This window comes from Onychomys torridus, chromosome 23, assembly GCF_903995425.1.
Source record: "Onychomys torridus chromosome 23, mOncTor1.1, whole genome shotgun sequence".
In the NCBI taxonomy this organism is placed as follows: Eukaryota; Metazoa; Chordata; class Mammalia; order Rodentia; family Cricetidae; genus Onychomys; species Onychomys torridus.
The window spans coordinates 59,517,390-59,530,049 of NC_050465.1; the positions used below are offsets into that span (position 1 = coordinate 59,517,390).

Here is a 12,660-nt window from a genome sequence, read left to right on the forward strand (position 1 = left end):
GAAGCTGAGTCTGTATCTGGACCCAGCTACTAGGCCAGTCTTCTGGTGCATGAGCCGCTGGCCTCTCCCCAGCACCTGCTCTGGCTGTGCCCTCGTGGGGGTGGGGGTGGAGCAGGAAAATCTGGCCCATGTCACCCCAAGCCTGCCCAGCATGCCCCACTGCCCAATCCTTATGACAAGCTGGGGGGTCTAAGAGGAAAGGCCCCCTGAGTCCCCCACCCTTCTCGGCCTTGGTTCTGCAGCAGCATCCCTCAGAGTGGATTACGCAGAGAGGAGCCTGACCTTCAGCCTCAGCCAGCCAGTGATGCCCTTCGTCCACGCCCTGCCCTTCCACCTCCCTCCAAGTCCGCGCTGCTTCCCCCACCATCTCCTCGGGTGGGTAAGAGGGCTTTGCCAGGACCTAGTGCCCAGCCCCCGGCTACTCCCACTTCGCCCCATCGGCGTACTCAGGAGCCCTCGCTGCCTGAGGACACCATCACCGAAGAGAAGCGAGGGAAAAAGCCGAAGTCATCAGGGCCATCGCTGGCGGGCACGGTGGAGTCCCGGCCCCAGACGCCACTGAGCGAGGCTTCGGGTCGCCTATCAGCTCTGGGCCGCTCGCCCCGGCTGGTGCGTGCGGGCTCCCGCATCCTGGATAAGCTGCAGTTCTTCGAGGAGCGGCGACGCAGCCTGGAGCGCAGCGACTCGCCACCAGCGCCCCTGCGGCCCTGGGTGCCCCTGCGCAAGGCCCGCTCGCTGGAGCAGCCCAAGTCCGAGGACGGCGCGGCGTGGGGCACACCAGGGGCCTCGCAGGAGGAGCTGCGGTCACCTAGAGGCAGCGTGGCAGAACGGCGACGCCTGTTCCAGCAGAAGGCGGCCTCGTTGGACGAGCGCACGAGACAGCGCAGCTCCGCCTCGGACCTCGAGCTCCGCTTCGCCCAGGAGCTGGGCCGCATCCGCAGATCCACGTCGCGGGAGGAGCTGGTGCGTTCGCACGAGTCCCTGCGTGCCACGCTGCAGCGCGCCCCATCTCCTCGGGAGCCCGGCGAGCCCCCACTCTTCTCCCAGCCCTCCACACCCAAGACTTCACGGGCGGTGAGCCCGGCCGCCACCCAGCCGCCTCCTCCCAGTGGCCTGGGCAAATATGGGGACGAACCTGGGAGGCCCCGGAGCCGAGGACAGGTGGGCAGGACTGAGCTGGGGGAAGGCCCGCAGCAGGAGGTTAAGCGCAGGGACCAGTTCCCGCTAACCAGGAGCAGAGCCATCCAGGAGTGCAGGAGCCCTGTGCCGCCCGCCACTGCTGAGCCCCAAGAAAGCAGGACAAAAGCGCCCTCTGGTCGGAAGCGGGAACCCCCTGCCCAAGCGGTGCGCTTTCTGCCCTGGGCCACTCCGGGCGTGGAGGGCTCAGCTCTGCCCCAAACCTTGGAGAAGAACAAAGCTGGGCCTGAGGCTGAGAAGAGGCTTCGCAGAGGACCTGAGGAGGATGGTCCCTGGGGGCCCTGGGACCGCAGAGGGACCCGAAGCCAAGGCAAAGGTCGCCGTGCTCGGCCTACTTCCCCTGAGCTCGGTAAGAGCACAGCAAGGGTGAGCGGGCTAAGGCAAACAAACAGGTTTTGTTTGCTGCTTCTGTTACTGACACAGGGGTTGGAGTAAAGGTCCCACGTTAGAATCTGCCACTGATGAGGGGAAATGTGAGTGTGCTCAGTGGGGGCAGAGATGTGAGCAAAGCCCGTTGTCTGCTGTATGTCCTTTAAGGTCCAGCGAACTGCTACCAGGGAGCGGCAGCTGGAGAAGGCGGGGCTGGAACCTAAGGAGTTCTCATGGACCCCATCCCTTTGTGGGAAGAGAGTCTGAAATTCCTGGTCAGGGGGGAGAGAAAGAAAACCAAAAGAAAATGGAAGCTTCCCTAACCCTTTACTCGGTCGCAGCCCCACCCCTCCCCCATTCCTTCTTTACCCCTTTGTGGCCACAAAGGTCTGAGCCACACTCACCTTCAAGCCTCCCCTGTCTCATCCTTGCATCCTGCCTCACTGATTCCTATGGATGATGAGCACCATCACCAACAGAATCTTACTGTCTCTTTCCCCGAACATTGCTAACAGCAAGTCGGGGCCTGTCCCCGGAGAAGCAGAGGAAAGCACCCTTCACTCTCTCCCACTCGCCATGCTTTCTCCCAGGGTGTCCCAGGGCCTGCCAGTACCTGGATTATTTGTTGCACTTGCTACCTTGTGATTTTCTGTATCAAAATTATTTTTCATTTCCAGATCGGCCCCTCAGAGTCTCTAGACATGTGTAGGCTCTCATTCATCTTACTTAGTACCATTACTGTGTTTCCACCACAGTGGCCCAGATGTTGTGTCAAATAGGCCCATAGAGATGTTACTCCATTTCAGTCTCCATGCCAGCTGTACAGAGCACTGAATGTTCTGCCTTCCTCTTCTCCATAATGTAGCTGAGGCTCAGAGAGATGATTTCATTTGCTGAAGGTGATATAGTTAAAAAGACAGCCAACCTGGGATCCTCACTGCCCTTTTGGCTACCTATGTAGTCCGTTATCTAGCTGATAAAACGTTAGAGATGGAAAATACCAGGGGAGGGTTTGGAGGGATGGCTCAGTAGAGAAACATTTGCCCAGTGTGCAAGAGGCCCTGAGTTCAACCTCCAGCATACATCCAGAAGATATCTAGGGAGAACCACAAAAGGGTGTCTTTTATCTCTCTCTGTGCATAATACCCTATAAGCAGGCACCATATCTTATTTCCTGTTGTATTCCTGGTACTCGATATTCAGTGGGCAGTTAAGTATATAGTGTTACTGTTTGCTGAAGGGACATAATCAAAGCTGATCTTCATAGACCCTCTGACCTCTCTGCCACTGCCTCTTTGGAATCTGGTGGCCTTACACATTTGACTGCCCGCCCCCCGCTCCCACATTTGCCTGTGAACCTAGCATTGCTGCTTAGGTCTTAGGTGGCTGGTAGCTTGTTCCCTGTCCATTGGGTTTGGGTTTTCTAGGATTCCATACGACCAACATCTCCTCCTCCTGACAAATGTCCCCCGATGGCCCCACAAGGCTCATGCCCCCTTATCTTCTCTACCTCTGCTCCTGTGTCTGGCAGAGTCCTCAGACGACTCCTATGTATCCGCTGGAGAAGAGCCGCTGGAGGCACCAGTGTTTGAGATACCCCTGCAGAACATGGTGGTGGCACCCGGGGCTGATGTACTACTTAAGTGTATCATCACCGCCAACCCTCCACCCCAAGGTGAGCCACAGGGGGGTACTGGAGGCTGGCAGGAGCATATGGTATGGGGACAGGATAGGTTTCCAGGAATCCTCTATGGCAGGTGAGGAAGATTGTCAGCCCATGGGGCTGGCCTGACTCCGGTGTATTCTGCAAGACTGTCCCCTGCCTCCCCAGCTCAGGGGTAAGGCAGCCTGGGCCTCTGGAGTGAGGGCAGGTTCCTCAGAATTCCCTAGAGGGAGGAGGGCTGAAGGTACCCTAGTTGGTAGAGTGCTTGCCTAGCACACACAGGATCCTAAGTTTGACCTACAGCACCACGTAATGTGGCAGAGCATCTGTAATCCTAGCTACACAGTGAGCCTGGGCTGCATGGAATGCCATCTCATTTTAAAAATTAAAAAAATATATATTGGCATGGGAAAACATGTCGGGGAGGTAGGGTGGTGGGTAGGGATGCAACTCCCCAGCAAACCCTTTGTGGCCACGATGAGCTGGTTTTTCCTCCTTCCCCACAGTGTCCTGGAAAAAGGATGGGTCCACATTGCACAGTGAGGGGCGCCTTCTCATCCGGGCCGAAGGCGAGCGGCACACACTGCTGCTCCGGGAGGCCCGAGCTGCTGATGCTGGAAACTATACAACCACTGCCACCAACGAACTGGGCCAGGCTAGCTGTGCTTCCTCACTGGCCGTGAGACCGGGTAGGGAGCCTTCCAGATTGGGTCCTGCTTGGGGTGAGCTGTGGACGGACGCTTCCTGGTGAATGTGGGGATGTGGGTTCAGAGTCTCCCCACTTGTGCCTGAGCATTTGGCTTCCCAGTGTGTGCGATCCTTCCTTAAGCTGGGTCTGACTCTCTGGAGGAAGCGGTTGGAGGGGTCCCAGTCTCAGGACAAAGACACTCTAATCTGGAAAAAATCCACGAAGTTGGCGAAATTCATCCTTGAACATCCTTTAAATGCTATCTTGCCAAGGTGATTCTCTGGATGGGGGTCTGTGGAAAGGCCGATTGCCTCTGAGTTTTGGGGAAAAAGAATGTCTTAGTTCAAAGGATTTAAGAGGCACCAAGAGCTTCTGAGGTCATTTCTTTCCAGGATAAGAAGAAAACAAAGTAAGAAAGAAGGGCCCGAGTGGTGTGTCCATTCCTCTTAGGTCTCAGGCCCCACAGAGGCTGCAGCTGAGAGTACCATTCAAAGATGGCCGTCCTGAGGCTGCCTTGTCTGTTTTTACGAAGGCTCTCACTTGGTGTCAGGCTACTTTCTTTGGGTTTCAGCCCAGTATCTTTCTGGTTCAGGCAGGGCTGAACCAGTATCTATGTGCATGGAAGTTCTAGTCATTTAGGTGGTTGAGTCTAACAATGTGGTGATCCTGGGCGGTAAGGAGGGGATGGTGAGGGGGTTATATCAGGAAAAGGTACTGGTGAAACCCGCAGAAGTGGATGTTACCATTGGGTATCCAAACTAGCTGGGAGGCCAGAGCTCAGAGACCAGTTTTGTGGGATGCTTGCATTGAGACTTTGGGCCGTCTAAGTTCCCTTGGTCCGTGTTCTTCTTGTGGCCTTCTTCCTTCATTCTACAACCCTCCCTGCAGTCGTCCCAGGCTTTCTCCTCTCTCCTCACCCTCCCACTGTGCTGAATCATGCCCAGCCCTCCACTCCGTGCCTCCAGCCTTCCATCACCTCTGGGACTGGCTTCTGACTCAGCTCCCAGCTCTCCTAGGGGCCCCAGATCTAGCTCCAGAGCTCCAGTCAATACCTGGCTTGGGCTAAGAGCTGGCAAGAGCTGGGGTATGAGGTGCCCCAATACTGGCTGGTGGCCATCCTGGAGCCTTTTAAGGTTGGGAAAGCAGCTTGGGGCACGGCAGCTGTCAGCACTTGCCTGGGAGCTCCCGAGCTTCAGTTCCCTCATTTGTAAACCAGAGATAATTATGCCATCCTCACGGATGGAAGTAAATGTGCGAATGGGCTTTATGAACTGTAAAGCTGTAGACAAAGGTTCGTTGCTGGCGTTTGAGGGTGATGTTGTGCACATGAGCTCAGCTTTCCACGAGGATCTGGAAAGTGCCTTGTCCTTCCCTGCCCCCCTCTTCACACTGTGCCTTGGGGACTCCACTCCTGCTCTTCCAAAACCACTGTCTTCTAGACCTTCCCTGTTCTCCAGCCCCTAGGTTCTCAGCTTGTCACGACATCTCTGCCTGCTTCATCTTTGGGACCCAGAAACCTTGCGTTATGTCATTCTGTTACACCAAGCATTATAGCAGCCCCCATAAGTCAGACTGACTCCAGGACCCAAGAGGCTGGCACGCAGGTCCAGTGTCAGCACTGGTTATGGACCGAGCTGACTTTCTTACCCTACAAGGCACTGTCTGGTCTAGAGTAATTGGATGGAGGCCAGGAGGCCCAGAGAGTAGTTGAAGCGGGCAGAACCAGTGGTGGCAAAGACATTTGTCAAAAAAGGGGTGTCAGACCAGGTATCTGTGGGTACCGAAGGATGGGACTAGGAGGGTGTCTGACTGTGGGGGTACAGGGAGTATGTGGAAGGAAGTGGTACTGTCTTGTGGAAAGAGGCCTGCCTGTATTGAGCCACAGCCCTTTCTTACAACCTCCCCCCGCTTAGGCTCAGTGCCATGGAAACCAGGATGGATGCCCAAGGTACTCCAGGGGTACCCACACCACCAGGGCCTGCTTTTAAAACCCACGGATGTCAATTCTTGGTTGGGAACCCCAGTAACCAGGACCCAGGCTACTTGAGGCCTGGGGAGCAGGGGCTGCAATGAAGGTTCTCTTGTTGGGGCCCTGAGTCCCTCTCACCCACTCAATAACTCTCAAGTTGAATGTAGATGGAGGGAGTCTCCGGAGTGTGGGGTGTGTGCCTGACTGAAGTGAAGCTTCTGACAGATGTCACATCTGTCATCCAAGCCTCTGTTGAGGACCCGCAGATGCCAGGTGCCCTGTCTCTGAACAGTTGCTTCTGTTTGCAGAGTGTCATGTACTCTTTTCATGTCTCTTTCCTCAGGCTATATTGTATCCTGTACCTGTGCGTGTGTGTGTGTGTGTGTGTGTGTGTGTGTGTGTGTGTGTGTGTGTGTGTGTGTGTGTGTGTGCGTGTGTGTGTGTGTGTGCGTGTGTGTGTGTGTGTGTGTGTGTGTGTGTGTGTGTGTGTGTGTGTGTGTGTGTGTGTGTATAGATGGAGAAACGTGTGTGTGTGTGTGTGTGTGTGTATAGATGGAGAAACGTGTGTGTGTGTGTGTATATAGATGGAGAAGCGTGTGTGTGTGTGTGTGTGTGTGTGTGTGTGTGTGTGTGTGTGTGTGTGTATAGATGGAGAAACGTGTGTGTATGTGTGTATATAGATGGAGAAGCGTGTGTGTGTGTGTGTATATAGATGGAGAAACGTGTGTGTGTGTGTGTATAGATGGAGAAACGTGTGTGTATGTGTGTATATAGATGGAGAAGCATGTGTGTGTGTGTGTGTATAGATGGAGAAACGTGTGTGTATGTGTGTATATAGATGGAGAAGCATGTGTGTGTGTGTGTGTGTGTGTGTGTGTGTGTGTGTATAGATGGAGAAACGTGTGTGTGTGTGTGTATATAGATGGAGAAGCGTGTGTGTGTGTGTGTGTGTGTGTGTGTGTGTGTGTGTGTGTGTGTGTGTGTGTAGATGGAGAAACGTGTGTGTGTGTGTGTATATAGATGGAGAAGCATGTGTGTGTGTGTGTGTGTGTGTGTGTGTATAGATGGAGAAACGTGTGTGTGTGTGTGTATATAGATGGAGAAGCATGTGTGTGTGTGTGTATGTGTGTATATAGATGGAGAAGCATGTGTGTGTGTGTGTGTGTGTGTGTGTGTGTGTGTATAGATGGAGAAGCATGTGTGTGTGTGTGTGTGTATAGATGGAGAAACGTGTGTGTATGTGTGTATATAGATGGAGAAGCATGTGTGTGTGTGTGTGTATAGATAGAGGTGTGTGTGTGTGTGTGTGTAGATGGAGAAACGTGTGTGTGTGTGTGTATATAGATGGAGAAGCGTGTGTGTGTGTGTGTGTGTGTGTGTGTGTGTGTATATAGATGGAGAAACGTGTGTGTGTGTGTATAGATAGAGAAGCATGTGTGTGTGTGTGTGTGTGTGTATAGATGGAGAAACGTGTGTGTGTGTGTGTGTGTGTATAGATAGAGAAGCATGTGTGTGTGTGTGTGTATAGATGGAGAAACGTGTGTGTGTGTGTGTGTGTGTGTGTATAGATGGAGAAGCATGTGTGTGTGTGTGTATAGATGGAGAAACATGTGTGTGTGTGTGTGTATAGATGGAGAAACATGTGTGTGTGTGTGTGTGTGTGTGTGTGTGTGTGTGTGTATAGATGGAGAAACATGTGTGTGTGTGTGTGTGTGTATAGATGGAGAAACGTGTGTGTGTGTGTGTTTATAGATGGAGAAATGTGTGTGTGTGTGTGTGTGTGTGTGTGTGTGTGTGTGTGTGTGTGTTACTCCCATCTTTCAGATGAAAGAAACAAAAAGAATATGATTACATAGAGCTTGAACCAGGCCAGCAGCCTGGGAATCTTCCTGGGAATGTTATTAATAATAAGTGATATAGTAATGGAAATTACTTATCCAAGTAACAAGTTAGTGCGTGTCTTGGGTAAAAGCAAGCACTATTTGGTATTTGCTGAGTGCTTCCTACATACTGGGCCCACTGTGGATTACACAGTCACATTTAACCCAGCTCTGTGAAGTAGGTTCTGTTGTCGTGTCCACGTCACTGATGAGGTCACTGAGACCAGGGCAGTGTTAGCAGAGTGCTCCAGGGCCGTGGTGACCACCAGACCTTGCATGACGAGGGAAGTGTTCTGTGTCTGAACTGTGCAATGTTGTATGGAACACCAATTGCATACCACATCCAACGCTTGAAATGTGGCTAGTGCCATTAGGAACCTCAGGTTTTGTATAATGTCATCTTTTTTTTGGGGGGGGTTCAAGATAGGGTTTCTCTGTGTAGTTTTGGTGCCTGTCCTGGATTTCACTCTGTAGACCAGGCTGGCCTCGAACTCACAGAGATCCACCTGCCTCTGCCTCCCGAGTGCTGGGATTAAAGGCGTGTGCCACCACTGCCCAGCTGTATAATGCCATCTTACTAGTGATGCGTGTTAATGGTCTCAGGCATTCCTCCCACCACCCCTACCAGTTTGGATGCTAAGCTAGGGCAACTGGTGGCTGAATATCCCTAACCACTGCACTGTACAGCCCCTTTCCTGTTCCTCTGAAGAGGCTGGACCTAAGGTGTGTCCTGAGCTTGTAGGGAGGGCGTTGCCCAGGCCTCTATGAGTAGCCAGATGTGGGGAGGGGGTGTCTCTGCCTCCTCTCTTGATTCTCCATCTCCATCCTTTGTGGCTCTGGTCCTGTTGTGTCCTGATGTTCTTGGGTCCTTTCTTCTGTGAACTCTGGCAGGAGGCCCTCTAGTGAGGAAGGGGCCCAGAGTGCTTCCTCCGCCATTCCGATGCCTGCACGTCTCATGTGCTTGAACTCAAGACCTAGCATGTTCCGGCCAAGACCTTGGCCTCTTCACTTTTTTTTTTTGTCTGTCATGTAAGGATCATCTTAATGCATGAGCTGTGTACTCAGTAAGACTGGTGAGGTTCTAAGGAGACAGAAAATTGGCCTCCAATATTTGAACCAGGAGACATCATTCACTGTGACGTACCTATCTTATATTTAAGATCACCACTAACATGGTTTTTTGTTTGTTTGTTTGGTTGGTTGGTTTTTTTAAAGAGGCAATTTATTGGGTATCATGAATACAGGAGGAAAGGAAGAAAATTATGCCACCTCTACCCTCTTTTCCTGGTCTGGGTCCTAGGCGACCATCTGCATGGTTTGAGGTTCTTCCCTAGCAGTGACAGTGGCCACCGAGAGATGAGCTCTCTGAATGTCACACAGTCCCTGTTGACTGTTTCACTGGGATCTGGACCACATTTGAGGAAGCCGAGCACCGTGGTCTACTCAGCCAGAGTCAGCCCTTCCTCCCGGTCCTGCATCAGGGGCACCTGTGGTCTGACTTCCCCGAGGCTGTTATTATTTCGAGGGGAGTTTAGCTCTCACCCACCACCTGTCACAGGAATGGAGACCTAATTTAGTCTGGATGCAAATAGTTTAGCTGACCCAATCCAGCATAATCATATGTGAGAAATTCCACACTCACCTGGCTGGGTCATGTGAAATTCTCACCAGGGCTTCATACATTTAAAACTAAACCCGAAACACTCAGCAGCATTTCTTCTTGACCCAGGGAGCTCTGGGGAAATGTTCATGCCAGCACACTGAGACAAGACCCACCTCCAAGCCCAGCCCCCATTCCTTCACTTCTTCACTGGTGATTGCTTTGGCAGCCACAGAAGTGCCTGCCCAGAACCTACCAGTACGTATGGAGTATGGACAGTCAGTACATGTGACAGTGCATATGGAGGACAAAGGCGAAGGCCTGGCCACACGGAAGTACTGGTTAGCCCTCAGCCAGTTCTTCCTTTCCCACAAACTCTGTGGGGCTCCCTTCGGCCTTCAGAACAAAGCCAGCCCTTCAATGGGCCTCCACCTTCTAGACAGAGGGCACAGGTCCCTCAGGGTGGCGCGCGTCAGCCAGGGATTCCCGCTTCCATGCTGCTGCCCCCTTTCTTTTCTTCTTTTTCTTTTTTTCCAGTTTATCTTGTCTTTTTTGAGACAGGGTTTCTCTGTGTAGCTTTGCGCCTTTCCTGGATCTCGCTCGGTAGACCAGGCTGGCCTTGAACTCACAAAGATCCGCCTGCCTCTGCCTCCCGAGTGCTGGGATTAAAGGCGTGCACAGCCACACCCAGCCCTGTGGCTTCTCTCTTATTCTGCCACCCTCCTCTGTTCCCAGAGAGTTGGCAGGCCTCTGAGCCTACACTTTCTCCTTCACGTAGTTTTTAGTTTTTTGGAGGGCCTGGGGGTTGTTTTTTGTTTTTTGTTTTTTAGAATTAATTTCTCTAAAACAAACTCTTATTTAAATACTACTTCTTTCCTCAGTCCTAGAGCCAAGAGCCAAGAGTCATCTCTGCGGCTCCTCCTCCCTTGCCACCGTGCCCCCAGTCCGGCTCACTATTCTACTCAAATGTCTACTCAAATGGCTAGTCTTCCTTACCAAGCCAAAGTCCCCTGACTACACGACTGTGTCTTTTCCACATCGTGGTCCTTGCAGCCATGCCTGGAGGCCCTGCTAGACAGAGTGTGGGCTGTGTAGATCACAAGGCTTGGGGATGAGGTTGGAGGAATGCGAGAAGCATTGTCCGGGAAGTTCAAGCCTGGACACACCCTGAGCCCTGGAAGCAGCTGTGGAGGCTGGGGAGACACAGAGTAGTAAGGCTCTGTCTGAGATGGGAGGTTGGGATTGCAGCAGAGACCACAGAGGTGTGGTCCTCTGAGTCCTCGAAAGCATCAGCATCCCTTGGGGGATGTGCTAGATATCCAGACTGTTGCCTTACCTGTCTACCTAAGCCTGTAATCCTAGCTACTGGGGAGGCTGAGATTATAACCTGCTAGGGATACAGAGTGAGTTCAAGGCCACCCTAGGCAGCATAATGAGACCTTGTCTCAAAAGAAGTAAAAAGAGGCTCAGTGGAATGCTGCTGGCATAGTGTGCACAAGTCCCTAAGTTCAAGCCCCAGTACTGCAAAATAAATGACCCAGACAGACTGTCACCCTAGTCCATGAATCAGAAACCACAGGGGATGGTCCCAGTAGGTTGTAGCCCAAAAAACTCTCCAGATGATTCTAAAGCACAGCAAACTTTGAAAACCAACCAGCTGAGCTGGGCAGAGGTGGTGGTGCACGCCTTTAGTCCCAGTACTCAGGAGGCAGAGGCAGGTGGATCTCTGAGGTTGTGTCCAGCCTGGTCTATAAAGTGAGTTCCAGTACAGCCAGGGCTACACAGAGAAACCCTGTCTTTAAAAAAAGGTGAAGAAGACGGAAAAAAAGAAAAGAAAAGAAAACCAATAAGCTGGAAAAAAAAAAAAAAAAACCCAAAATGTTTAAAATCACTGGCCTGGCGTTAAGGACCTGGCTCATAATGGGGAGCTGGCTGGTGCAATTGGAAACACAAGGGCTGTCGATGCAGACGTCTGGGTTTACAGCTGTCCTTTGAAGTTAAATGGCCAAGTGCTCTAAGATTCAGTGAAATCACCTCTTTGAGTTCCCATCCTCCCTCGAGGATTTGCCTGGGTCTCGAAACTTTCATGTGCCTAGGAATCCCTAGAGTGCTTTTGAAAAAGAAATACAGTTTTTGACTTCTCACTTCAGAAAATCAATTCTGTAATCTGGATAAGGTTTAAGACTCTGTATTTCAAAATAAGCCCCAAGTGGTGCTGGTGTGGGTGGTTCAAGCATCACTCTGACAGTCCTGAGGTAAAGGGCCTCAGGGGATGCCATTCATGTGCTAGAAACTGGGTGGGAGCAGAAGCTGTGTCTGTGGTGAAGACACCACAGACAGTTGGGACCAGCTGGATACACTGGCCCGAGGAGCTTCGCGGGCTTTCTAATACCAGTTTTTATTGAATGGGACTGACATGATAGCGTCATTGACAGGGCAGCTATGTGAATGGAGTCCTTCAATGGTAAGGTTCGGGAGAACCAGCCCCCTGTTTCCTTGCTGGTATAAGTGTATCTCCAACAATGAAATCTGGGTTTGTAGATGGATGGATCCAGGCCTGGGATGTTAGAGATTGGTTAGAAAGGCGATTTTGCCCATGAGGCCAATGGAGCTTAGGATCCTCTGTTAATCTCCTTGGAGACCCAGTTTGGGCTTATGGTGTAGCAGAGACCACTTTTTGCTGAGAGCACTCGTTCCAACCCCTCTGGAGCCTGAGCCTCCAGCCTGGCCAAAAGAGACTTGACCTAGACTTGCTGATTGGCTGGATAGCACCTAGGTGCTATTCCCCTGGTGGCCACCAGGGGTCTCCGAGGCATTCACAGACCTTTGCCAATCAGACTTAAATCTTTGCCCCGCCCTCCTTTCCTCAACCTTGGAGCTGCCTCAGCACTGTCCAGCTTGGAGGTGACCCTGGAGCCAGGAATCTAAGCTCCATGGAGCGAGAGGAGCCCCCTCTTCCCAGGATTGTGCCTATGATCTCAGTGTCAGCTGGGGGTCATGTCTCCAGCTGCAAGCGCCATTCTGATTTCTCTCTCCTTCTCAACCTTGAGACAGCCAACCCGAAACTGGGCCCTCCTCTTGGCCCCTGCCCCTCTTCCTCACTGGTAGTGCTGGGGAACACAGGTCATAGCTTGGGAATGTGGCCACAGCTCAACACCTCTGTCTCTGTGGCTCCTTCCAAGCTCCGCCCCTACTCCCCGGGTGCACATGGATGCCGGTGAGAACTGACCACTGGTGGGGAATAGCCCACACCTTCCTAGTTACAGGCCCGGTGGGCTGATGGGTGAAAGGCAG

The 12,660-nt window shown here is 52.3% G+C and overlaps 1 protein-coding gene across 6 annotated transcripts in view; it reads left to right on the plus strand.

The window, feature by feature from the left end:
* Positions 1-12,660, plus strand: part of Speg (striated muscle enriched protein kinase) — a 51,112-nt gene that overhangs the window by 5,458 nt on the left and 32,994 nt on the right. For all 6 annotated transcript variants that reach the window (XM_036173056.1, XM_036173054.1, XM_036173055.1 and 3 more), the window contains 3 exons: positions 243-1,546; positions 3,098-3,241; positions 3,736-3,918. In XM_036173056.1, coding sequence (XP_036028949.1) covers positions 3,175-3,241; positions 3,736-3,918 — 250 coding nt within the window. In that variant the 5' untranslated portion in view covers positions 243-1,546; positions 3,098-3,174. The remainder of the gene's footprint in view (positions 1-242; positions 1,547-3,097; positions 3,242-3,735; positions 3,919-12,660) is intronic.